Raw genomic sequence first — 27,857 nt, forward strand, 5'->3', positions numbered from 1 at the left:
ATTACTGTACTGATTTTTCTTCATATTTATTATTTCGGGGCAGGCCCCCAGGGCACAGACGTTTCGTATAGTCACACCTACATTAATTTATAATATTTTTTCAAATATGAATTGAATACTTTCGTACAAAGAGATTTACAAATCACCATCATTTTTGACAATTTTTTATGAACAAAAGAATATTCCAATTCTAATGAGATACATTGAAGCAGCAAGGTTGATCTAAGGATTGAATAATATAGGCTTTCTGTGTTATAAAAGAGTAAAGCAAATCATTTTCAAAATCTTCCTTTATTTTCTATACTATGATAATTTACTAATTAAAAGATTCCGAGAACAAACCTAATAAATAACTTATTACAACTATATTCAATCGCATTAGAAACTTTGAAATTTTTCATTGCGTCAAAAACTCATGGTAACCTACAAACATGCAAGGAAATTGATCGAACCAGTCTTTTGACCGTGTTCAAATAATTTGATCGCTCGTTCGGCGGCAGTCAAACTTAACCATTGGTTTGTTGACTGTGGTTAAACTTAACTGGTGTTGGTGGAACGAATTATTTCTGATTTGACCAGCTGACTTTAACCATGTTCAAATGCCTTGACCAAGGTTGGTGAAACGGGGCATAAGTAACATAATATTATAGTATGAAAGAAGCCCTACAATTGGTCATCAGCTGTTGACCAATGAAGGTTGAGCTCTACTGTCATTGGCCGAGGCTAGACAGGCCCAAGTATTCCAAATTAGGCCATGGGCGTGTGAATATGAAATGAGCGTGTGTAATCTCGGCCAATAACACTGGAGCTCAACCTTCATTCGTCAACATGTTCTGGCCAATCGTAGGGCTTCTCCCACACTACATATTCCTGCTGCTCAATTTCGTTTTCATCCAATATTATAGATTTTCGGTTACATCTTTATATCCAATTCAGTAGTTCGAATGAAGCTATGAATCTTCTTCTACTCATTTCTTTATTCATTTGAATCATTCATCTCAGATCTCATTCAATTTTTTTATGAACTCAACACGATTGTAGAAATTTAAATAAGGTCCATAGTGATTTAACACTATTCTTCTGTAGAAGCATTCAATTATACAAAACTAGAGTAAAAACTCAATGGTGTAACTTCATTGAAACTATGATAATTCAAATTTCACAAAATAGTTGATTTTGTCTCCAATGAACAGTTTCTGTTCTTTCCAATCTAGCATTAACTAATATTTATTTCTATCTTCTGATGTAATTTAATTTACTTAAAAAAAACATGTTTAAAGTGAACTACGACTTTCTGACGTTCTCAACAGAACAACAATAACATTTCAATACGGTACGTGTGCAATAAATAGATTATAATTTCAAATTTGCTACAATAAATCAAGACATTCAACAGATTGACGTGAAATCAATCCTTAATGACTTTGCATAGATATCCGTTGAAATTTAGCATTTTCATCAACATACTACTAAGAATTTGCAGTGATTGAGCTTCAATTTTATTATCCTCCACTTCAAAAAGTTCGCGAAGCAATATCAAAGCAATAGTTGGTTATAAAATCAATATTTGGTGACGTGATTTATTATTGGAGGCGTGAATGCTGTGATAGTTTACGATCTTATTTTTCAATTATTACTTTCGGATTTTATTGTGTTGGCGTTACAATTTCACATTCTTGCACGTATACTTGAAAGTGTAGCCTATTAGAGTAGAGTCAAAACTTCATTTTGAAAGTGATTATTATTCTAGTTAATGTAGATACTTGAAATCAATATCTTAAACTTGACGGTTTTTACAATTCCAACACTAGAAAATATATCAAATCATCAATACTTACTAAGAAAATAACATTATTTCCAAAATATCGATTCTTGATTAAGATATCAATTTGTACTTGTACTAAAGAATAAATAGGCTAGATATTATTACATGTTATATTTATCATTCATACCTCATACACCTTTGAAGATGAATAATGTATTACAGATGGCCCCTGATGATGAAGAAAGCAAACAATCATAATGCTACTTGATGGAATAGTTTTAACAAAATTATTCTTCTCTTACATAATATTATTTTATTGTTCCTATAGTTATGTAACTTGTTGTGACAAATTAATTGTTTTTCAATGATGCAGCAATACTTCTACATTTATTATTTAAGGCTTTGTTTGTACATGAGTGTTCATCACATGATGTCGATATTACACTTACAAATTTTCATAAAATTCTGCTCACAAGAAGTTAGCTACTGTACAACTCTTTCAATAATAGTCATTGAATTTTCCAATTAGTGAGCACCGGTATTTAAATGAATTGTGAGTATTTATAGTCTTTAACGATTCATTATTACTATTATTGAGGTATTAAAATGTAGCCTTTCTTCTTCCTTGTGAAATCAAGGATGCAGTCCCCTGTTTCTAAGCAACCTTTTGTAATCTCCTCTAATGCTCAATTCAGCAACATTAAAATATAAACAGAAGTAATGTCGATTCAGTGGAGAAAAATCGAGATTCCATCCCCAAAATTAATATTCAAGATTGGATATGGAAGTTGAGAAGCCTTATATGTTAAAGGCCAAATTTTGTATACATCAATTTCATTTCAACAACACAATTTATTTATAAACTAGGAATCTATTAATATAAAATCGCTATGGATTAGTGAACTGATTTCTGTTAATCAGTTTCCTTACCTACAAGCTATATTCAAGAAAATCTCTTTTTCTGACCAAACTTTGAAAATCAAGCTTACTGTTGGTTTTCATTGAATTAATATTAAAATAATTTCCTAGTTTCAACTCTATCTCTCTTGAGGGAAAACTTTGAACCCCTACTGACAATACTAAGATTTGTTTTCATGAAAACCGGCTAGGAAATCTTTCTATGGTAATTATTACTGAACTAAAATATTTTTCCTTACAACAAAACCGCAATTATTCATGTTTAAATTGCTGATAATTACACCAATTAACTCAATCCGAAGATCGTTCAATAGTTTCTTCTGTTCTTTCAGCTCATTATAATTATTTGTAACCGACCTTGGAATGCAGAAATTTCAGATGCAGTTTCCATGGTCTTTTTCTTTTTTATTCTTCAAAAATTATTCACATGTTATTTATATGAAGTTCAACCATATTTTACTCATGATTATTGATTCATTAATAGGTAATATTTAAAACTCTATTTAATCACCTTCTCACTCGAAATTTTCAAACTATATGTAGCTCAAAAAGTTGCAAAAATGTCTGTCTCACAGAAAATAAAATAACTTTTTCCACTTGTAGATATATTCTTTTTATTGATTCATACAATAAAAACATCAAAATGATAGGGAGAGAAAAAATAAGGTAACCTTGTGCTATTCCTCTCCCAAATTTAGATAAGGTTACACACAGTCCGAAATAGGTTGTCTTGTAGTTGTTCTACAACAAATTTTGTGCTTCACAAAATAAAAATGTAAAATTTTTGATATGATTGATTTATGAGAATTATTGTATTTGAGTCTTTTTTTATTGAGATGAAAATAATTTAGAAAACTTCCACATCATTCATATCTAAAAAATACCTTCACTTGAAAAATCTGAATGATTTAGACAATGCTTTAGAAAATATAAATTAGTGTAAAGTGACCCCCCAAACTCTCAGCCCCACCTTCCATCTGAACCAGTGAATTGAATTTAAACTTTTCAAATTTATTCGTTCTTGGATTAAATAATAACTCACTGCATTCTTATCATTGAATAAAGCTGATTGTAAGAATGATTGAATCAGTAGTTCACTCCTCCAAAACCTAGGCTGTCTGATTGGTGAATGATTGCCAATTGACTGCTCACCAATAGGAAGCGAGCTGCTTGAGAAAGTCACGTGGAAGTCATTCTCCAATGAGACTGCTTGTTGAAAGTGGGGCTCCTCCCATATTTTTGTCTTTGTTAGTTCTGCTTTTCTCCGCTAGAATCACTTTTCTCTTCATAAAAATCAAAATTCATGAAGTTATATTGTGATTTGTTCTGACAATTAACGTAATCAGCTGCAACAGATTCAAACTATTATGGATTTTATAATTAATACACTATAAATTTAAATAATTAAGTTCCTAATACCATAGAGAAACAATAGCATATAAGTAGATATCCCATGGTATAGGGCGTTTATGTCGCAACTTTCACTGTTATATCAAGCTGATAGTCCACGTAGCTCTTCCCTGTGAAGCTTTATAATGCTGGTAGTCTCTCATATTGTGCCGTTCATGCCGTTCATCACTCTTACCCGGTCGAAACCGTAAAAATCGACAGTAATCGGCTTGAGATGACAGTAAAAGTTTCGACATAGACGCCCTATACCATGGGATATCTACTTACGCTATGGTTTCTCTATGACAATACTTTGACAATAGCTAGCATTCGGCATTATATTGGTTTATTAAGGCAACGTAACTTGAACTAGCTTTCTTGATCCATATGTTATTATGAATATATTAATACAAAAATTGTCTATAAGCTTTCAAATAGGACAGTCCTTGTGTTCACTATTCCATAATAAATATTTGTTTCCAATATTACTTGTTTTAGTATAATAAAAAACACTTTTCCGTAAACATTCAATGAATGCGGAAAATATTACATCTCCTTAAGCTAGTATAGTGTTATTTTGTTTGGAGTTCCTCTATAAAGAATAATATCGCATGCAAACGTCATATTTCAATTCAGCATTGTCAACGTGGTGTCAGGAAGAAGGTTTCAATCAGAATCACGCATTAGGAATCCAAGCATTCCTCTCACTAGTGTCGTGACAAGCGTGAAGTCAATAATAACTTTATAGGCCCAGGTTGTACATAAAATTCTGCTTTATAATCACTACTTTCAGTTTTTTTCTGCTGCAGAGTAGCAGACTATGAGATTGAATAATTTCATTCCACTCTGATCTAGAAAAAAATGTGTATCTTTCAACAATTTACAAACCCAATTAGAAATGGTATTTCCAAACCGGGTTCAATGAATCCTCCAGAACATTTAACCAGAGTTAAAGTACGAGCAGTCGTTTTTATCATCTATTTCAATAGAGCTAGGATAGATAATTAATTATAAAGCTATAGAAAAGCTCATACCCAAAAAAGTAACTTTCTTGATGTGAAAAATCATGCTTAATTTATTCCCTACTATTAATCGAATTTTATCTTCATCAAACTAAGCACTTGTTTGATTGGTTTGATTAAGTTCCAATATGACCACTTAAACATTAATATACTTCGAGATTATTCAATGAGTTAAATGAATTAAATCTATAAGTATTGTGTAAAACTAATTGTAATTAACATGCTAGACTAATAAGAATACAATTTTCCTTGTTTTTTGCAGTGTTTTTGAGATGGAATCCATGTAGCTTGAGGGCCAAACTTGATTTCAAAATTCCTCATAATAATTTTCAACTATTAGTCTACAAATTGGCTCAATTTTCTCGAGGTCAACCTGTACATATTTTTCCATTATTACCCCTCAAAAATTCAAAATCTATTGAAACTCATACCAATAAAATATTACCAATTTTCTTGATTCTGCTTGATTTACCAACTATGGAAATAATAAACAGTAAATTTGACATACAACCTCTATTAATCATTATCATTTATTTTCTCTTGAGACTGTAGCATACAAGTTGAATTTGCCGGTTCATTATTGTATTATTTTTTAATCTCTTCTACATCGTTGTTATGAATTTGTTCTATTGCCTTCTATCTGTCATTATTCCCTTTTAAGGTAGGCGCACACAGATCGTCATCGGACGGACGGCACGGATCGGACGATTAGATTTTATGCATTGTTTTCAATTGGAGTGGGCATACCTAAACGATGCGGATCATGTGGGATCATGATCATAGACAGATCATGTGGGAAAGAAGCAATTAGAATTTCAATATGAGCTATCATGGAAAGTATTTTATCGGAAAATGTAGTGATAATATTCTTTTGGATTTACCAATCAATTTTATTAAATTCAAGTTTACCTAGGTGCTTGTTTTTCAAGAACATCCAAACAGCTAATTTGAAGATACCCAGTTCACTCCTTTGAGATCATGAAATCAAAGTCAGACTAAGTGTCATTTCATGAAATTTGATTGAATAAAATTAACAAGAATTATTAGATTGAAAAACCTTGGCTCGGTTGCACAAAAGCCTCTTCAAATTTAACCCTCATTGAATGACATGAGAACCAATTAAAGAAAAAAGCCTTCTCTGATCAATCCTCGTGAAATTTAATCATTATTAAAATTTAACATGCCTTTGTCAATCGGACAATCATACTCCAGTTCACCAACAATACTTATTCTTCGGTGAATCGTGTTTGAGAGCTTTTATTACTCACATATCAACACTAACAATTTGAGTAATCTCAGCCAGACACTTCAGATTCATAAGTAGTCTTGATTTATTTCACTTGATCCTTTTATTACTGCCTAAATACTTGTGTCACAAGTTCTATGACAGCTTGTAATTGAAATCAAAATACTTTTCAATTGCAAAAAAATGTCAACTCTCCTTGAGAAACATCACCGTTGATTTGCAAAGTAGGCAAGATTAATCGATTTTAGAGAATCATGATGTTTATTGATAACGACTTCCTTGACGTGCCCCTCATCCCTGTGATGTAGGTGGTGAAATAAAAATGAAATGATGAATATTTGTGATATTCTGAACGTTCAATTACTACTTTCCATTACTCACACACAAGCAAAACGATTATTTGGGCATCATCTGCAATAAAAAAATGAAAATATTTAGATCAGATTAATTTTCCAAAGATTTTGTCGGTGCGGTATGCTGGGACGTGCTAAAAGGCTCGTTCGCACTGTTGTCTGGAGAGTAAATCCATTTCAGAATGACGATTGAGGCCACGCTGGTCTCCTATTCTAGAAGCATCTCGAATACTTGACAGCTGACAACCTCTAGTCTCAAGTGCAACCTGTCTGTCCATTGGAAAGTTTCCTGACACTCTCCTCTATCATTTCTTTCTCTGTTCGGGCATTCCATTCCTTAATCTGCTTTAAAAATAGACGGATGACGTTATGTGAATCCGTTCCATTCATTTATGTAAATGAATCTGGTGTCAGGCAGTGAATTATGCAATAGGCTGTCTTTTTCATAGCGGTCAAGGCTCCTTCAAGACGTTCAATCAAACCCAGTATAGGCTAATAATGATTTGGATAGCATTATAAGATTGGATTCTAATAAGATTTGTCTTTTAATAAAATCAATGTCATTCAAATAAATATATAATGATGAATTTCAATCAGTGTTATGTGAATATCATAACTCCAAATTCATTAATGCCAATCTTCAATATTTCAGTACTGTATTTTAAATCTTTGTAATTCACCAATCTCTATTAATTATATAATGATTATTACAATTCTCATTTTTTGGTATAATATAGATAAATATTGAGTATGATATACGTTATTAAATTTATTTATCTGGTGAATTATTAGCACCACCATAAAATCAATCTCAATACAGTACTTCTACATTCTCAATACAGTATTTGTTATATCCTTAAACCTCTTCATATCCTATGGTGCTATTGACTACCTGGCTAGTCTTGCAGCATAGTGAAATATTTCTCGATTTTATTCAAAAGTGCAGAGAAGTGTGCAGATACGGTACTGCACAAGGTTAGCATTCTTCTACTTCTCATCAACTATTCTGAAACTGTAATCATTGTCATGATATTTATGATGTACAGTATATATTTCTTATGACATTCTTGACGAACAGTTGCTTATAAACATAAAACTATCACTAAAAATCGCCGAATGAGTTGAAACTAGTTTTGATATGATAAAATAAAAAAGGGTACTTGATAGCTTTCATCGCGTTTCAATAATGTAGAGAACGATTTTCAATATAGAAACAATAGAGCTAACTTTAGTGGCTCTATGGAGAAAAATGAGTATTTTATTTTTAGATATGCTTATAGTCTTCCATGTGAAATTTGGATAGGAAATTAAAAGAGATGATGTCTGAATTCAATAAGATACTTGAACATTGAATTGGCGAGAGAAAGCTGTGAATATGGTGACGGAACTCACTCTTAGCAGGGAAATGATTGTCATACAAAGTTCAACTTTTTGTCGTTTTGAGTTGAGTGGAAAATTCCACTTGCCAATTCGCATATTTTATGAATCGGTTTATGGGACTGGTTTTGCAAATTTTAATCCGGCTGTGGTCAGTAACCACTCATCACATAGATCACTCTCACTCCGTCCAAAAATGACACTTATTTGTGGACTAATACTGACATAATTGCTAGAATATATTGTAGATATGAAATCTGCACGCTATGAGTTTATATTCTATTAAATATTTGTTGAATGAACTACTGTTTTATATCATTCCATCTTCAAAAATATTAGCTTTCAAATCGATTATTTTACAGGAAATGATGGTACCGCTAATAATGAATTATTCTAAAACTCAACTTTTACTATATTTCTTTAATTCTAGTTACTTGATTACTCTCTCCTTGTAAAATATCAATCTGCATCATAATTCAATGAAGTTGCAATCTCCAAATAGGATTCCTGGTCTTGATTTGGTGTTTTGTCAAGCTTTTCAGCAAAGTATAATTATCATTGTCGCTTCCCTTCTTGCTATTAACGATTATTATTCGTTTTTCGACCTTTGGTCGTTGAAGTTTGCAATTAGGTTATCTATCTACATTCCTAGTCTAGAAATGAAATGCTAATAACCATTACTGAGGATCCAATTTCGAATCAATTCCAAAATATGCTGCTTCAATTTCATTCCTGAAAATGCTTATTGCTCATGCTTTCTCTCGGTTTGTTTAATCCAATAAAATTATTGAAGTCCGTAATTGAAGATTCAAGTTATGGGAGTAGGGAGTAAAACAGTGTAAAATTCTTGGTAAACCTATGGGCCATGTATAGAAAGCTTGTAACTTAGGTTTGGGAGTTGAGGCTTCAACTGTAGTAACTATAATAATTATAGTTTTCTTAAAGTATACAAAATATTAAATCGCTTTTTAGTTTTATAATTAATGCAGTATTTTATTTAAAGAGTGAGCTTTGATTCACTTTGCAATTTTTAATTATTTAATAATGTTATAATGTTAATTATAACATTATGTACTGTCATAGATGAAGGATAAGTATTATTCTTGTATTATTCTATATTATTCTTGTCTCTGGTACTGTACTGTTAAACATTCATCCAATTTGGGCTGTAATTTTATTTTTATTTTTATAAAAGTGTTTTCATAACCTTATTTGGACTATTTTTATCAAAATTGAAGAGAGGAACAGTTTTAGGTTTATCCTGTTGATTTCCTCCCAATAATTAATTTGATATTTTGATTGTGGAATTAAATAAATAAATAATGTGTTCATAAAATTTGTTCCCGAATATTATCATTCATATATTCAGGTATGATATACCTTCAGTAGGTAGTATTTTGTTTAAATTGTTAATTAATTGTTTACACTGAGCGGTCAATGCTAGCCCAAGGAATGTCATCTTGGCAAGTCATCCTAATGAATGTTCTATTTTGATAGTCTTTTGAGTGCGCATTGTACTGAATTGAGGCCAACACCATTCTGTGCATTTCCCATGAACTTGACTTGCATATCGGGCAAAGCCCTATCATTTATTCTCTCTATATATTTTGAACAGAGAAGACTCCATCAAACAAGCTTGTGACCCAACAGGAGCATACATTTGAATAAAAAAATAATTCAAACAACAATAGTTGTTGATTTATTACTATCATTATTGGCAGTCACATAATCCAATATTTCGTAATAAAATTTGAAAATGTTTTATGATTATTAGTTTCATGCTCTCAACTCTCAAGAAACATTATCCAATATTTCGTAATAAAGTTTCTAAATGTTTAATGATTATGCAGCTTTAGTATAATATAGATTAGCTCTCAAGGTTAGTTTGGAACTCATTCATAGATTCTAATGAAAACCATTTGAAGTGTGATTCAATCCTTCCAAATTTCTTTCAAGAACAAATTTTCAACAAACTGTCATTCATTTACACATGCAAATTATTATCGATGACAATTTTTACTTATATTACTAACGTCTTCATACGAATTTGATGTTATGTCATAATGAAATATTTTCCTCTTCAATACTCACAAATTAGTTGATAATCCCAGCAGCATAATGTCAGATTAAAAAGCTGATATGCTGTTTGCAAATTTCTTGTGATTGCCATATCAGTATCATTAATTTTTAGTGTCAGCCTAATCACACCACTTTCAGAAGCCACGAATCGCGGAGATTCTATAAAAATTTTAACGTCTTTTGTCAACAAGCTTTTGTGCAAAATCTTGTTCATTCAAAGAACAATCCCTGAGTAGACTGGAAACAAATTAAACTAGCCTCAACATTTTATACCACGCTCGTTTATTATTTGTTGAAAATGTAGAAAATTTCAATAAGCTATGCAACTGAGATCCGAAGCAAATTGCAATTTGTTTTTCACATTGAAAGAAGTTTAATAATAATAGACTGGTAGCTCTCCTGCAACTCCATTGATGCAGGTTTTTTGCCAAAATATTCCATCAAAATCTAGTAAACATCTTCCTTATTCTTATATGCCGCAAAGAATTTTAAAATCTTGTTTCAACTTGGATTCTAGTGTTTCAAAATATACTCACAATCGGTGTAAAGATTTGAATCGATCAGAAATCAATTCAATTTGACAAACTCTCTTTATGATGTTTGTTCATTTGTTGTAGAAAATAATTGTTGAGCTGAAAGCCTGTGGTCTCTTAAGTAGTTGGGATCAAAATTAAATATGTAGATGAAGTTTGTATAAAAATCAGTTGAGTTTATCAAAAATCAATAAATTTGAATCAATACATCACTCATTATGTAAGAGCAGAATGAATGGATTAGTTAATGTTTATTAGTATTGAATCATCAGCTTATCTTCCTTGGTAATTACTATTGCTCTTACATCACTGTTACAATCAATATTAGTTTTCTTGATTGTACATTACTTGATTAGAATAATATTGAACTTGTCTTCTTCTTTCAAAGTTTTTGTTCGTCTTATAGATTCGAATCAGATTATTACAATGACAATGCATTTTGGATTCATTTGAACTCGTTGCAGATTTGCATACAATTGGGCAAGCTACGTTCAACCTAATTGATATTTCTAGTTGCTGCGAGAAATTTTGATATCACCATAATCAGTTTGAATTAATTCAGATACTTCACTCTCAAACAAGGAAATAAAGGGCCGGTTTCCGAGCTCGGGATTTAGCTAAGCTCTAGACTTTAAACAGCTGGAGTCAGAAAATTGACTTTCCGAAAAGGGGCGTAGTCGCAGTTTTTATGATAATCTTTATTTTCTCATGTCTATAATATTGTAAACGTTATTCCTCTACGAAATAAAACATTCCTAAATAGTTCAAAATAGCTGAAACATTACACTATTCTATTTTGTGTTCAATTTTCTAGTTTTTCGGAATTTAATTTAAAAATCGTTAGTCGGTTTAATGCGACCACGCCCCATTTCAGAAAGCCAATTTTCTGACTCCAGTAGTTGAAAGTCTAGAACTTAGCTAAATCCCGAGCTTGGAAACCGGCCCCAAGTTTTCAAACCAGCTTAGGATTATTCCAAATAGTATTGAAAAATGAACAATTTCCCAGTTAAACACAGCTGATTACAAATTCATGTATATAATGTGGATCAACATTATGTATCTCACCTGAACATCATCATCATCTTTCCCATTATCGACTAAATCGTCAACTCTGAAAAAACTATTGAATAGAAAAGAAAGTCTAGTATAAATATAATATGTTTTTCATGTTATTTGTAATCTTATGATGCCTAAAATTATTGGAAGATATCAATTTCAACCTATTCCTCAAACTTCTTTCAAATAAGTTTATATGACCTCTTTCATACTTTTATAAAAATATTTCATGTAGATTTGAATTCAAATACTTATTACTAATGCCGAGTATAGCCTATGTATTCGTGTGGAATTTTGCCACAATACATAACTGATCTATTTGATAGTACACTAAAAAACCAAACCATGTAAAATGATGACTTAGGAAGCGACCAATTTTGTGGCTGTGGTTTTCTCGAGGTACATTCGTAAGACAGGTAAAAATATACCTATTTACGTTCGTAGGATAGGTATAATATACCTATCTTTGTACCGCGAATCTCTCCAGTTGACAGCACTGCGACCTTGGCGGTATCGCTACAGCCCCGCTCCGCCCGCCCGCCCATCTCAAGGTGACCCCAGTGCTTATTAAAAGCCGATCGCCATAATAAATAATTTAATGTGACAGAATCCGTAAAACCATCTCGCGAAGCTTCTTGTAGGTGTGGCAACAGCCAACAGCCAATAGAAGTTGAGCTTTTTTTATTGAAAACAATAAAGATTATAAATAGATCTTTGATAAGCTTGAAACAGAAACAAGAATGGAAAATAGGAAGACTTACTTCTAGAAAGTAAGGAAAATTTCCCTATTTTCAGTAAATAATAAAAATAAATTCAATAGAAGACTTTTCGCTCAAATGGAAAGTATTGGTGAGAATTTACTATTCATTTAAAAACTTTTAAAACGTTCGAAATTCTTGGAAACTAATTTCTCTCTGGATATAATTCAGTGTATTATATTTTGACAAGTGAAAACATGTTTCCTCAATTTTTAACTGTTGTTCCTCATCCACCATTTGAAGTCATACTGTTAAAAAATGTTGTAATATATCAATATATCTCACTTTCATCAACATTTTGTGATAAGTTTTAATAAACTTAAAGGGAATCCAATGCAGCTTTCCCGTACAATCAAGTTTATTTATACCAACATTTACAACGAAATCATTAGTAACAGTTTTAGTTATTCTTTTCAGATTGTAACATAAATACTTAATAGATAAATTTAGAAAGTGCCTGTGTTGTGATGGACCTCTTAATTATTGACTATTCACTTGAACCTTACTAAAACTGATCATTGAAAACTCTGTGGAGCAGTAATTTTCCATAAATACTATAATGAATAACTAGCAAGTCTCCTTAGCTTTACTACGGGAATAAAAAAATCTCGTTCAAGATACTGCTGTTCCCAACTAAAAATATAGGCTATTAAATACAGTGGTCCCAAATCAATTGGTCTACAATTGCTAGGCTGTGCCAACCCTATTGCTATTACTACTGCTAATCCTCAGAACCACCCTTAAAGTGAAAATATTCACAAAATATTTGTTTTTAAGCACCTGGGGTCTATAGTGAGGAATGAAACTATACATATCACGTTTTAAATAAGGTTTTAAAGAAGTTATAAGTATACAGTTTCAAGAAGCTATTTTCAAAACTCACACTCTTACTGAGTGCATCGTAACTAAATATTATTATGTTAGCAATCTTTGTAGTAACACTGAAATAAGCTATTATTTTGAACTGAATAGAGATCAATGAAGAGTTAGTGACCCATAGCGAATTATACATATTATTTTTATTGTAATGAGAGCGCGGTGCCGCGGTCTTGTTGTTTCACTTCCTTATTATTGTCTTATACATTATCATAGAGAAACGAGACTATATGATTTACTTCATCTCTGACATTATCTTACTCTATTCCGTTATTATTTTTCCAAAGGCTTACTATCCTACTCTATTAACCCATATTATTATTATTATTGATCTCATTTATTGGTTCAAGATTATAAGTCCAGAATACCGCAACCACTATTGTTGTGCTTGTAACTAAGCTGCCATTTATATTTTATACAGTACTGAATTTTATACATTTAAATGTTAATTTAATATGAATTTGAAAAACATGAAATATTACCACTCTGGGTTAAATTGAAGGCTTCTCATATCGATCCAAGTTGATAGTTCAACGAGCTCTGGCTTTTGATCATTAACTAGTTCCATCAAATTAATGCAGGGATTTTGTTATTCAACTGTTTGAATAATGAGTTCTCGAAATTTGAGCCTCGTTCTGAGACATTTGTCTCCTGAATTTTTCCATTAAAATAGTGATCTCTTTCAGAACTATTATAATAAATTCATAGTTTAATCAATGAATATAATTATTCTGTGAGGTGTGAAAAGTATGCTTTATTTGAAACCACTTCTCTAAATTCAATCTGCATGGTCAGATCAGATTATTTATGTTAATAAATTAACTACTGATATTATTTGTTTCCTCAATATTGCAAATAACCTTACTATTCGTTGAATTTGGGGGCGCTTTGGCAAACTGTACGTTTTCTCATTGGTTAGTGTGAGGCATTTAGTTACCGTATAACTCACTCAAACTCTCTCTCTCTCTCTCTCTCTCTCTCTCTCTCTCTCTCCTCTCTCTCTCTCTCTCCTCTCTCTCTCTCTCTCTTCCCAACAGGCGTCCCAACAACCCAAGGTGCCAGAGTGGTAGAACTCCACCGAAAATCCGGGTTCCTTTATATCCACAATCCTCCATATTCTACGTTCTTACCCCTCACCAAGCCTTAATATCCTCCCACTTGTACCTGCCATATTTTCACTTCCGTGTGAATTCTGCCCATCCAATAAATTAGCCTACATTATTTTCATCATTTGTATTAATTTCCAATTAGTTTTTCACTATGTATTGTATTTAAATTTAGAAGTGTTATTTTTTTGTTTGTTCTGTTTAATTTTATAAGTGTTTGCCATAGGTCTTGTCAGCCCTGGCAATGTAAGACGAATTGAATAAATATCAAATATCAAATTCAATTTTTTCTTTATTGGTTAGTGTGAGGCATATTAATAGTACTCTCCCCAAAATTTTCAAAAACAATAAATTTAACTTGTAACTTCTTATTTTCATCAATCCTTGATTCTAGGTACTGCTTCGTTGGTAATATTTCTCTCCAAATTAGTTCATTTTTCTATTAAACTGTATTTGTGATACTACATAATTAATTATGTTTACTACTTCTACTCAACCTCAATTGTAAGATCTCTAAAAAATCTGCTGGAAGGTTCAAAGTAACTCAAAAATAATTATTAATAATTTTTCTCGAGTGTTGGTATGTTTTCCTCTTCACGGATCATCTCGTTTGTATTTAGTGTTTTCAACTGCGCATTCTGAGTGAGGTATCTCTCACTCACACTCTAGAATCGGAAACTTGTCCTCCCATTTTCCCGCTGTATAATTACGCAAATCGAGCGTCAAATTGGTGCCACATTTTTGTACCTGCTTTTCCGGTGCCTTCCACCATCTAGTAGTAGAATAGTTCGATTTTGCCATGTATTTGAGCGTGACGTCTTCTGGTATCAGATAGAGCTAATCCTCAGCTCATTAAATCGCCAATAACCTGGTTAATACTACATCTTATGGTTTGTGTAACGAAGTGCAAACTCGTCATCGCATTTCGCATACTCTACTGTGCTCAACGTCACGTGTTTGCTTGTTAGTTAAGTTCAATTCGAAGTTGAAGTTCAATTCTGCAGCAAGCAGGCAATTTGTTTGCTGTGTGCTTGTCGTCATAACATAAATTTTATTCACGGTCAATTTATCGATTATTTTGTGGCCTAGGTTTAGTTGAAAGCATTCCACTACGTCTAGTTAAGCAGCATTCAACGTAGTGACAAGAAATTGTAGCCTATCTATGCCCTCTTTCTCATTCACTATTACCCTTGATTCAAAGCCAATTATAACATTTCTCCTTTGAAGAAATCTGTTTACAATAGATATTATACTAAAATAATCATTTTCATTCTCATCTCTTCATCATTATTTGTACTGTTTATTTCATTATCTTGATGCAAATTAGAAGCACTTTGTTTGCAAAATTTTGACAAGTTTTCTTGTAATTTATTTTCATAAAAAAAATATGTGGAGGTAAACAGATAAAAACCCAAAACTTTTTTCAAATCGATTAAAACTTGCCTCCTTAACACAAGTTACAAACACAAATGTCACAAAGATAAGTCCAGAACAAAAAATTATACATAAAAAAATTAAAATCGCAATGATAAACAAATTATTATAAACATAAGTATAAATCTTTGGAAAAATACAATGAAATGAATGAAAATAACAATCGCTTGAAAAAATAATAATTTGATAATCAGTACAGGGAAAAATAATAAAATGAGATGATGAATTAATTATTACAAACTAATATGAATATCATACATGTAGCCTTCTAAATATTTTTTAGAGATAAAGAACATGCATCTAATTAGTCTTGTATTTCAACTTGAACTCTTTCAATATTATTGATGTTCATCAACTTGATTACTGATAACCTCGTCTTCGCTTCTGGTTTCTTTATAATATGATATTTATATCAATTGCGTCAAATTGACGAATATGGAAGGCTGAACCAGTGGGTCATACTTTCACAAACAATATTCTTATCAATTTTAAACAAAATAGAATAGCTTATAAGTCTCTAACTGGATGCTATAATAACAATGTATAAAAACAAATTGCGCCAAAATTTGGTAAAATGTAATAATTTACATTTGTGAACATAATTTATCTATATCATGTTTTCATCATCAGCTCCTTTTCATATGAATTGAATCTGTACGGTTGTTCAATAAATAATTATTATAATCTATTTTGCGTGCATTCTCAGCGATTCCGTAATATGTCTTCATTATTCCATTGATAATTTCGGTTACAAGAGTCGAATCAAAATTAACAATAGTTCGAACTTTTCTTAACGAGTTGACACAATGTCATGATTTGCATAATATGCTGATAATTGCAAACGAGGCTCTAGGTTTGTCCTAAATGGAACATATGTTTTTTATTGAGTCCTTCAATTGACATTGGGTGTAACGCATTCAGGTTTCTAGTCCATTTCTGCATATCATAAACTGGTGATTGTGATGTTGCTTCACTTTACTCAATTGATTTTGAGGTCTCATTTTGAAAATACCCCACTTCTCAAGTTTATGAACAAACCTGGAATACTTTCCAGTATTTAGAATACAATAAATATTATGGTTTACAATCAATATTAAAGTCTCGTTGTTGATCATCCCCATACAGAACGTGTTAGTTGAGGAAAGTTACTCAATTTCGAGGCTTTCTCACGACGCTTCCAGTAGCTACTTTTATTATAATCTAGATCTAATGCGAGAAGAAAAGTAAGGAAAATAATGCGTCTTAATACTGATACAATTGTATAATGTAATGGATATGATTATTCATTTCTATTTAGAATGTCTCGTTCTTAACTTTCAAAAAACACTCGATACGATAAGTTCAGTAGTTCAAGATGCTATCAACCTTTGATAAATTTTGCCACATTCATGTTCGAATACTGTACAACAGAGCGACGCATAGTTGTTTACCATGCTCGAACAAACGCACAAAACATGTAGACCTATGTGATCCCACATCCATAACATGAATGAATTATATTAATAACATGAATCCATTATATCTATAGGCTACTATAATAAAATGAAGAACTGGCTTATACACGTACGGGATAGGAAAATTATGTTTGACACATCATCACGTCTGAACTACTGGACTGATTAACTTGAAATTGTGCATATAGATTTTTAATTAATTAACCGAGGATGATTATAGGCCTATTTAAAATTCTTCAAGATTTCATTACGTCATTTTTTCAGTTTGTCATGTTTGTCACGGAATTCCTGCTAGTCATTCATAAACATAAATGTACTTTACTTTTAAATTGGATTAATGAGACCGCTTCATGATTGAAAAATATCTTCCGCTATTAAATATAAATGTTATTCTACTAGTGATGAATAAGGTTTTCTTGTTGTCTTATTGAAATCCAAATTTTCAAGATAAATCTGAGAAAAAATGCCTTCTCTTCCTCATCTTATTTACTAAAATTCATCCTGTCTGTCCTTGAATTTAATAATATAATTGAATTTAATAATAGGCCTACATTAGAATTTCAATAGCTTTTCACCCCACTACAATTACTGTACCAGCTTCATTATATGTGCTTAGCGACACGTCAGTCGATTTATCAACTTTCCGGTTATTCCAACAATCCCCTTCAACAATAATAATTATTGTTTTTCAATTTTTTCTCTGCTATTGATTGTTATTGAATACCACCCATTGTTACATAAATGTTGTAATAGCACCTAATTACACGAATTGTTGTAAGATTGGCTGTAACGTCCACACCTCACTAATGAGCTTAATATGCTCGGGACAAGACAACATCTCTGAAGAAAACTTGTTTTTTAATTCGTTGATCCGGCAAACAAGTTTGACGTAGTTGTTGCTTTTTGCTGCCTTCACTACACATTAAAACACTCTTGGCAATAATTAAGCATCAGGCGACGATGTTCAAGAAGGAAAGGAAAGAGAAGAAGAAGAAGAAGAGAAACAGAAAAGGATAGGAAAATAAGCGCGGCAATAAAGTTGAAGCGGACGAGCCCCCGCGCCAACAAGGCCGCGCTGCGCCAAGGACCGTTGTATTGTGCAACTTGCGAGACCAGGGCTGTGACGTCACTGGGAGGCTCGACTCATCACGACCAATCACCGACGTGCACGCCAACACACCTCTCTTTTTGCATCAGCTTTTATCTTACTTTTTACCTTTCTCTCATCTTCCACACCCTTCGCTTTTGTACGTGCTTGGCCTGGCAACACACAACGGAACAAGTTCAACTTATTCACTACTACCTTAGCTACAAACATTGGCTCTACCTACAATCTGACTTACAATCGTTTCGTGATTTAAATTCAGCATCATCTCTAATTAATTTGTTCACAAATGAGTGTATTCATTTGAAACAGATCCTAATGATCAGTGAGTGAAGAATGGATAGTATAACATTCTATACTCACTAGACTATATTATAATGTAAATACATACTATAGAATGTAATACTATTAATGAAATACACACTATAGAATGTAATACTATACATTCTATACTCACTGCTAATGATGACGTTTTTTAATAGGGCTATTTGAAGTGTGTAATCATTATCGAAATATCTAGTACCCTCTCTATACTTTTCTATATAAACACAACCAATTTTTTGACACTTGAAAATGGCATGAGTGCTAGAAACTAGTTGTGTTTCTATTAAAAAAAAAAGTATAAAGAGGGTACTAGTATTTTTCCATAATAATCAAATAGATCCTAATGTATTGACACACTTCTTTACCCTATTTTCTGACAAATCGTAGAAGAGTTTAGAATCATTATTATTGAATAGTACAATCAGTATTCGAGCTCCTATACCGAAAAAAACTAAACACTAAAAAGCAAAAAGTAAAACTAAACACTTCTTTACCCTGTATTATACTCATAAATAGTAGTAGAGTTTAGAATCGTTATTATTGAATAGTAGATTTAGAGCTCCTAAAATGAAGTAAAATAACCATTAACGATGAAGAGAAAAGTTGTGTGAAGTGAAATTGAGGATTTCAGATGATTCTGGATTAGAGTAGAATAAATGGAGTAAAGTTTAGAAAGAGTGAGAGTAAATGTTCAGTAAAGTTAACATGAAAAACTGATGCTCTTTAATTTTCTCTTCCATATCTTATTCTCATCATCCACCTTCCTTCAAATTAACCGCGTGTAAAAGTATGGTTTCTGGTTACCAATTTCAGCAAAAGAAAGTTACTTTTCGAAAGTTCTATTAAAGTGTACAAGTTCATGGCTGAGGATTGTTATGTTCAATTTCTCCCATTAGGATAATACAGAATGAAATGGACTCGATAGCGACATGCCTATGCTAGCAAGGTATGAAGCAGCATCCTGCCGAATAATTTGGAAGCCCCTTCATCCAGAATTATAAATATACTGTAATTCTATTGTTTGGAATATTGAACAATAGGGATGATAAACTTGTTTCACCATGATCATAAAATCTTGTCCTGAGTGGCACCAAGGCTTCATTGGAACCAGGGCTGTGACGTCACTCGGAGGCTCGTCTCCTCTCCACCAGAGACGTGTACTCCAACACACCTCTCTTTTTGCATCAGCATTTACCTCACTTGATTAATATGCTTTTGTCAATATGTTCTTCAAAAGCGAGCAGCTTCTGTGAGGTTGGTGTTCGTACTTGAATCAAGCCTTCAAGCCTTGATAATATCCTGTTCTTCCTTGATAACCTTGAAAACTGGAAGGGCGTTTCCATTTCTTTGCAGAAAGGTCAAAGTCACCTACAGAATTGCAAAAAAGTGCCGCAGGAAAAAAGATCGAAAAATACGAGCTATAAAAATGGGTGGTTCTTCGTACAGTGTCTTGCGCTTTTCTTCTAAATGTCCTTCAATTGAAAAATAAAATTAAAATTTATGAAATGTTTTTATCTATGATAATAATGTTTCCATCACAATATTGATCTACAAATATGATAAGTTGTACTACGTATCAAGAAAACTATGTTGCTCATAATTTTTAATGGTTATTGTTTTCAATTATCAGTTCAATGTGGAAAACATCCGGTTGTAAGCTACATAAAAGTGTGTAATATTTTTTTAATAAATAGTGTTTGTAAAATGTCAGAGTAATATAATAGAATTTAACTGTTTAAAAATTCATGCTAATCTACTCTTACTTCATGAACTACTTTCCTATCGCCAGGGAGAAAATACTACAATATATTACAGTGACGTAGCGAAGAGGGGTTTCCAGGTTACTTCTCCCTCCCCCCACGAGCCCAAAAAAGAGGCTTAAAAATCAAAGATTAAACCCCACCTCTCATCAAATTCCACTAAATGAAGTCTATGGGGGCCCAAAATTTTTGGTCAACCCTTCCCCCATTTCAAAATCCTGGCTATGCTACTGTTATATTATTATTACCTCTGCTATCACCTAGCGCTTAGCCTAGCACCTACCGCTTAGCCCACTAGAGCCGATTGATGGAGGTTTCTGTTCACCAGAAAAGAACAATATATCTATCTTGATCATTTAAAAATGATATTACAGTGATAGACCAATTTAAAATGGTTAAATTGTCTATCATTAAACTTCCGTATTCATCCTCCTTTATTCATGTACAGATGAGGATATCATTTATATGTATTGAATCAGTCGATTCACTTTACATCCGAACTGTAACCCACTTGCATTGAAATTGGAAGAAAAGTAAAGGTCACCGTGACGTCACATTGTCTTCTATTTATAGAGCAAATTGAGATCGACTCTTAATTAAAGGTTCAGCGTAATTTGGCTGAGATTGAGTTCAAAATGAACTAGCTCTATCAATCAGTTGTAGACCTTATCCAAGGTGAAGTTGAGAATGTTATGATACAGACCTGAGAGCTCATGCAATCGAAAACCAATCTATTCATCCATATTAAAACAATTATTAATAATTATTCGTATTACAATTGAATAGTGGCACTGTGATTTACTGTGGAAAAAATGTCAAAAATGCAATTTTTCATTTGAAGGCTAATTCATGTTGGTTTTATGTAGACTAGCCTATTATTTAATTATTGAATTCCAATTCCAATTATACTATACAATGTTCGTTTTTAATTTGTGTAAGTGCTAAATTAATATAAACGCCATTATTTGTCAGAGACAAATGATTACTACAAGCAGAGATGAACGAAATGTATGGTTTCTCTATGCTAAAAGTATCTTTAAACGGTATCTTCATGAATCATGTTATTTCTCTCTCTGGGTGGAGAAGATGAGACTTCCTTAAACCGCAGATTTGATAGATTTTGCTGTCAAATTAAATATTATAGTGCTGAAATTGAGTGGTATTATTTTTCATTTATCATCCTCCAAACATCAAAATCGTCAGAATTTAGTTTTATTATCAAGTAAATTGACTTATAATGCTGAGACAAGAGTACAATATTGTGTGTCAGCAAAACAATATTATAATATTGTATCATCTTCAGTGTCAGGTTTCTCAGTTTTTCTTATTTTTTCTTATAATATCAAATTAAATTATGTTTATCAAATAACCCGTTAATTTACCCGTGCCCGCTAGGTTCTAATTGAAAACTTGTCCTACTGAAATATTTAAGAATTCAAAATAACCATCCTTGGTAAATTGATAATCTATAGCCTATGCAAAATTTTAAATTAATCAGTCTAGTAGTTCAGGCGTAATGATGCGTCATCCATGATTTCCTATCCTGTAAGTGTATGAGCAAATTCTTTCCTTTATTATATTATAGATTATTTTAATTTAAATAACATCATCCACTTAAATTCAGAAATTACAGACCTACATTCTACATCACTGCATTACATTCTATATTCTCTGCTGCGAAGTTGAAGATATTTACAAATAATTGCGATTGTATCTTTGCTCGCACAATATCTATGCAGAATAATCAGCCTTATTCGTTTTTTAAGCAGTTGTCTTGTGAAATCGGAAAGTAAGTGAACTTGACATGGAAGTATCAACTTACGGGAAATGTTATTTGACTCATAACTGTACAATCGACATGATCCATTTCCATTTCTGTCAGGAAATTAGCAACATATTATGTGTATCGGTTTTGTCACTGGATAGCAAAGTAGGCCTATCTTGTTTTCAGATAAAGTGAAATAAGGTGATAATTCATAGATTTCCTTCGGATAAATCTTTATGACTGCTTTTTGGCCATTGATTTAATCTCAAACTCCTTTAATGATTTAAAAGAAAAATAGCAACAATTCAATGCTTTCTGATTTTCTCTACACAGACGTGTCGTTTTTTAAAGTTGAACAAAATACACCGCTTTTCTTGTATTGCATTCAATAATAATTATTATTATGTTGAAGATCTACTATTGTTGATTGCTTCTTATGAAAACTTTTGGATGAACGGTAAAGTTACCATCTTTTGTAAAGATGACTGACTTTTGTAAAGAACGGTAGATTAAATAGAATGATATTGTATCTATCAATGTATAAATAAATAAAAATTTAACCACTTTATCATAAAAATCAACAATCGAGTCAGAACGGAGAGCATAAAATATATATTTATTTATTTCAAGAATTGAAAATTTTATATATAGGGTTTAAATAAGGCTACAACTTACTTCTGTTTTTGATTACACATCAAGTTGCACACATCTAGTTCCTACAAATTCTAACTATTTCATGGTCTTTTATTTTTCTATCATTAGAAATCTCTTTCTTCTAAGTAACTATCATCTCTCTCATATAAAAAATTCTAAAAGTAAATATCATCTCTCTCTTGCTTTAGAATTTAATACAAAACTGTTAGAAATTGATGTGATAGGAAAATAACATCCTAATAAGTTTTATCAGAGACAAATAATCAGATAATCCTAAAACAGTATCTTTACTCTATGGTTCTATCAAGTTAGCATTACCTACTCCAAAATTATCACCGAGTGAGTGAGGGAGGGAAACAAAAAGAGAGAAATAGAGATTGATTGTATTGATTATTTTCCTTTATTAGGGCGGAGTTAGGACTTTAGGTTCTGTCTGCCACACAACCATAAAGAAAAAAAAGAACTCAATGATATTATTTCCCTGTTATTTTGTTAGTTTTCCGAGAGAGAGATTCTACTCTGGACATCGTTATAGCAAGATTCACTTCAATCTGTCAGAATTGAATGAATAGGAAGCATCAATGTTAAAAAAATTTTATAAATTTTTATTAAAATAATTTTAATAAAAATTTTAAATTTTATATAATCTAGGAATACTGACAAAATTATTTGAAGTGAGTCTCACTTCAGTAACTTTCTCATTCTGAAAATACTTGTTTGAACACTCTAGTGCTGCTATAAAGAAATCGTTTCATAAGACCTCGTGGCGCAACGGTAGCGCGTCTGACTCCAGATCAGAAGGTTGCGTGTTCAAATCACGTCGGGGTCAATATTTTTTTGAAGCTCTTTACTTTCTCTATCCTTTGCTCCTTCTATCAAAAATCGTAAAAATTAGAAACTATGTAAGACTTGTATATTTTCTGAAATAAATTTGTCACTCCACTGGATATATTTTTAATGAAGTTTTGTCCTGCTTGATATATATTTCTTTACATTACATTACAGTAGTAGACTACTAAATAACCATTTCCTTTTCAGTATATTCTCGAATATTTTGTTAGTTACATTGTTTCTATCTATTGATTTGATAGCTATTAGAAAACCATAATGTAACTAATTTTAATCAATAACCATTTATTGTATAGGCCTTGAGTATATTCCCTAAACAATTGTCCCTATCTTCGCTCACTAGGAAAAATAAAGGCAGTCATTCTATTCTATTCAGAGCATATTTGAATTATCTTAGGATATTATAAATAATCACAATTATTGATACGATACTGCTGTATGAAATCTTGAATAATCTCATTTGGGAGGTGGTGCTGAATTGAATTTATGTAGTATGAATTGGAAACTATCAAAAACTTTCATGCAAGACTTATAAAATTATTTCAAACTAGAAAAATCTTAAATCTATTGATTTATAAAGTGGATGTGGGCTAGCACACAAGATTTAACTTTTTCTAGTCGTGCCACAATGTATATTCTATATTGTATTTTCATTTGACATTTTGCAACGTGACATGTTTAACTTTATATTATTAGGAGAATTATTATGAAGCACTACTATATTCATAACTTAATTGCATTTTGTCTACTTGATTTGTAATTTCCCAGCAAATAAATTGAATTTGAGATGTAAATTTATTTTAAGCCAGAAAAGTCATTAATCTATTGATTCATAGAATAGTAGTTTTTGTCATTAATTGGATGAAAATAGGCTGCTATGTCGTTAAAAGTGTGTCAGGTGTAAACTATATAATTTAATTGATAAATGAGTTGAAGAAAATTGGTTTAAAAACAGAGGTTGAATTGTAAAATATTTAAATGTTTTTCGATAAAGTATACTGAGAATCAAAAATTATTGAATGATATGTTTGAAAGAGAAATATTACAAGAGGTATCCTTAGTTTTTCTCTCATGGTCAGTGATTTCTTGTAAAAATGATAAATAAATGAATGTGAATTCATTATACAGAGTGTTTACGAACTCCCTACCTATCTATACTCTAGGGCATTGTTCCTGGGTAAGAAACATATATAAATATCATTCATATTTAAATTGTCCGGCCTAATTTAAACCTGCCATATCTCAAATAATATTGGTACAAATACCTATCGATAGGTAATTAAATTTAATAAAAAAATTATTCTTGTAATTTTTTGTAAAACCAATGGTTTCTGAGCTATTCAAGAAATAACATTTTAAATGGCTGCCATTTTGTTTCATGAATTTGAAAAAATATCATAATTCTTTTGTAGCTTTGTCTAGTTGTTATAAATGATTGTGCAAAGTTTCAATTTCGTATGTTTAACCATTATTTAGAAAAAAAATAGTAAGTGAAAAAAGCAAAATGGCCGATGTGTGAGTAACTGAAGACTTCCGGGCAGTTTAAATATGATATTTAGATATGTTTCTTACCCAGGAACAATGCCCTAGAGTATTGGTAAGGAGTTCGTAAACACTCTGTAGATTTTGTCAATACTAATATATTTATTCAAACAAATTTATATATTAAATTTACCTGTTTTTTATTATTGGTTCTGTGTTTGAGTATACATACTATTTTTATTTAGCAATTTGCATTTTTTTTAGAAATTTTAGAAAAACTTCTGTCTGAAAAAAGTGTGTTTGTGTTACAGACGCCTGCCTCCGGTGCCAGGCTGAGAGCAAACAGGATGCGCGCTACGGCCGCCAGGACTGTGTGGTGGTGTGGGGGGAATGCAATCACTCCTTCCACTATTGCTGCATGTCGCTCTGGGTCAAGCAGAACAACCGCTGTCCGCTCTGCCAGCAGGAGTGGTCTATCCAGAGAATGGGCAAATAGTCCACCAACTACTCAATTCTATCACAAATAATATTGCCAACAGCAGTGGTCTATCCAGAGAATGGGCAAATAGTCCACCAACTACTCAATTATATCTCAAATAATATTGCCAACAGCAGTGGTCTATCCAGAGAATGGGCAAATAGTCTACCAACTACTCAATTTTATCTCAAATAATATTGCCAACAGGAGTGGTCTATCCAGTGAATGGGCAAATAGTCCACCAACTACTCAATTCTATCACAAATAATATTGCCAGCAGGAGTGGTCTATCCAGAGAATGGGCAAATAGTCCACCAACTACTCAATTCTATCACAAATAATATTGCCAGCAGGAGTGGTCTATCCAGAGAATGGGCAAATAGTCCACCAACTACTCAATTCTATCACAAATAATATTGCCAACAGCAGTGGTCTATCCGTAGAATGAGCAAATAGTCAACCAACTATTCGATATTATCACAATAATTTTCATCCAGAGAATGGACAAATAGTCAACTAACCAATCAATTTTATCACAAAAAATATTGCCAACAGGAGTGATCTATCCAGAGAATGGGCAATTTGTCCACTAACCACTCAATTTTATCACAAAAGTATTGCCAACAGGAGTGATCTATCCATAGAATGGGCAAATAGTCCCCTAGATACTCAATAGTATCACGAATTGGGACCAGGAGGTAGCTTCCAACTTATTGAGTACTGGTGATCATATCCAACAAGGTAATGGATGTCATTCGTTATTTTTAACCAAACATTTTAAAGTGTGGATGTTGATCAGTTTCTGGGAGAACTATTAGGGGTGTAAATGTGGTTTCATATTGTAAAAAGTGGATTTGGTAATTTTAAGATTCATTTTTATATAGTTGAAATAATTTTTATTCGTTATATCAAACCAAACATTTGCTGGATGTTGATCACGTTCTGGGAGAACTATTAGGGTTTAAATTTGGGTTGATATTATAAGAATTAGATTTGGTAATTTTAAGATTTATTTTATATTGTAGAAATAATTTTCATTTGTTATTTCAAACCAAATATTTAAAGCTGTAGATGTTGATCACATTCTGGGAGAACTATTAGGGGTGTAAATTAATGCGGATTGATAGAGTAAGAGGTGAATAATTATGGTAATTTTTTAAGATTAATTTTATATTGTGGAAATAATTTTAGTTCCTGGATGTAATCATTTCTGTTTTTATAATATGGGCTATTTGAAGAATTTAGTTGATGAAACTCGAAAGATCAAACCGTTATCAATATATACACAATTAAATACATTTTACTAATAACACAAAATAAAAAATATCAAAAGTACCCTTCATTTTTTAGTAACACTACTATTTTCAACTCTTCATGAGTCATGGTCAAGTTTAATTAGAGGTAAAACTAGAAGTGTTGGTAAAGTATTGGTAAAGGGTAGATACTTTTGATAGTTTATTATTGTGTTTTATATTCAGTAGCCCTAAAAAGGGGAGTGTATATAATACTAATAAATACATCAATATGAACACCACATACAACAGAACTCTCCAAAACTTACTAATCGTTTATTATAGAATAATATGACTTTTAGTTCATTTTTTATGTTTCTCCAATCCAATAAATTGGAGAATAATTCAAATAATAGTATTTATAAGAGAATATCGATAACAGAGCATTCATTCAAGAAAAATATTGTATAAATGCGTTTAATCTTTTAATGTTGGTATAATTATTGAAAATAATTATTTTATTCCTTTGAATGTTAACAAACTTGAAACACAGTTGATGAAAAAATGTGTAACTTATCACTATTAAGTACCATGGAGAAAATATAGAATGATAGCTTATGCTATCTTCTCTTCATGTAAGTACTAGCCTATATCTATTCAGGATTTCCAATCTTTTATGATAATTTTGTGTAATTGAAGTGTTGTACGCATTTAAATACAGTGAGTAGGGCTGATTTTATCCAAAATGGAACATGAATATATTGTTGTAAAGGACTGAGTTGATTGTAAATGTATATATGTTTGATATCTTGAAAGCTATTAAAATATCAAGAACTATATTT

The 27,857-nt window shown here is 31.7% G+C and overlaps 1 protein-coding gene and 1 non-coding gene across 4 annotated transcripts in view; both read left to right on the top strand.

Annotated features, from left to right (window-relative positions):
* The window catches only part of LOC111043368 (RING-box protein 2), a 79,801-nt gene extending 51,947 nt beyond the window's left edge, over positions 1 to 27,854 (top strand). Inside the window, exons 2-3 of one of the 3 annotated variants that reach the window (XM_039430347.1) lie at positions 25,617 to 25,776; positions 26,069 to 27,854. In XM_039430347.1, coding sequence (XP_039286281.1) covers positions 25,617 to 25,776; positions 26,069 to 26,093 — 185 coding nt within the window. In that variant the 3' untranslated portion in view covers positions 26,094 to 27,854. Of the gene's footprint in view, positions 1 to 25,616 lie in introns of all 3 variants that reach the window. The other 2 variants (XM_039430351.1, XM_022328295.2) reach the window with 2 other exon arrangements.
* Positions 23,732 to 23,803, top strand: Trnaw-cca. Its single transcript has one exon. It is a non-coding gene; the product is annotated as a tRNA-Trp (tRNA).
* Positions 27,855 to 27,857: the final 3 nt, after the last annotated feature.

This window comes from Nilaparvata lugens, chromosome 1 (assembly GCF_014356525.2).
Source record: "Nilaparvata lugens isolate BPH chromosome 1, ASM1435652v1, whole genome shotgun sequence".
In the NCBI taxonomy this organism is placed as follows: domain Eukaryota; kingdom Metazoa; phylum Arthropoda; class Insecta; order Hemiptera; family Delphacidae; genus Nilaparvata; species Nilaparvata lugens.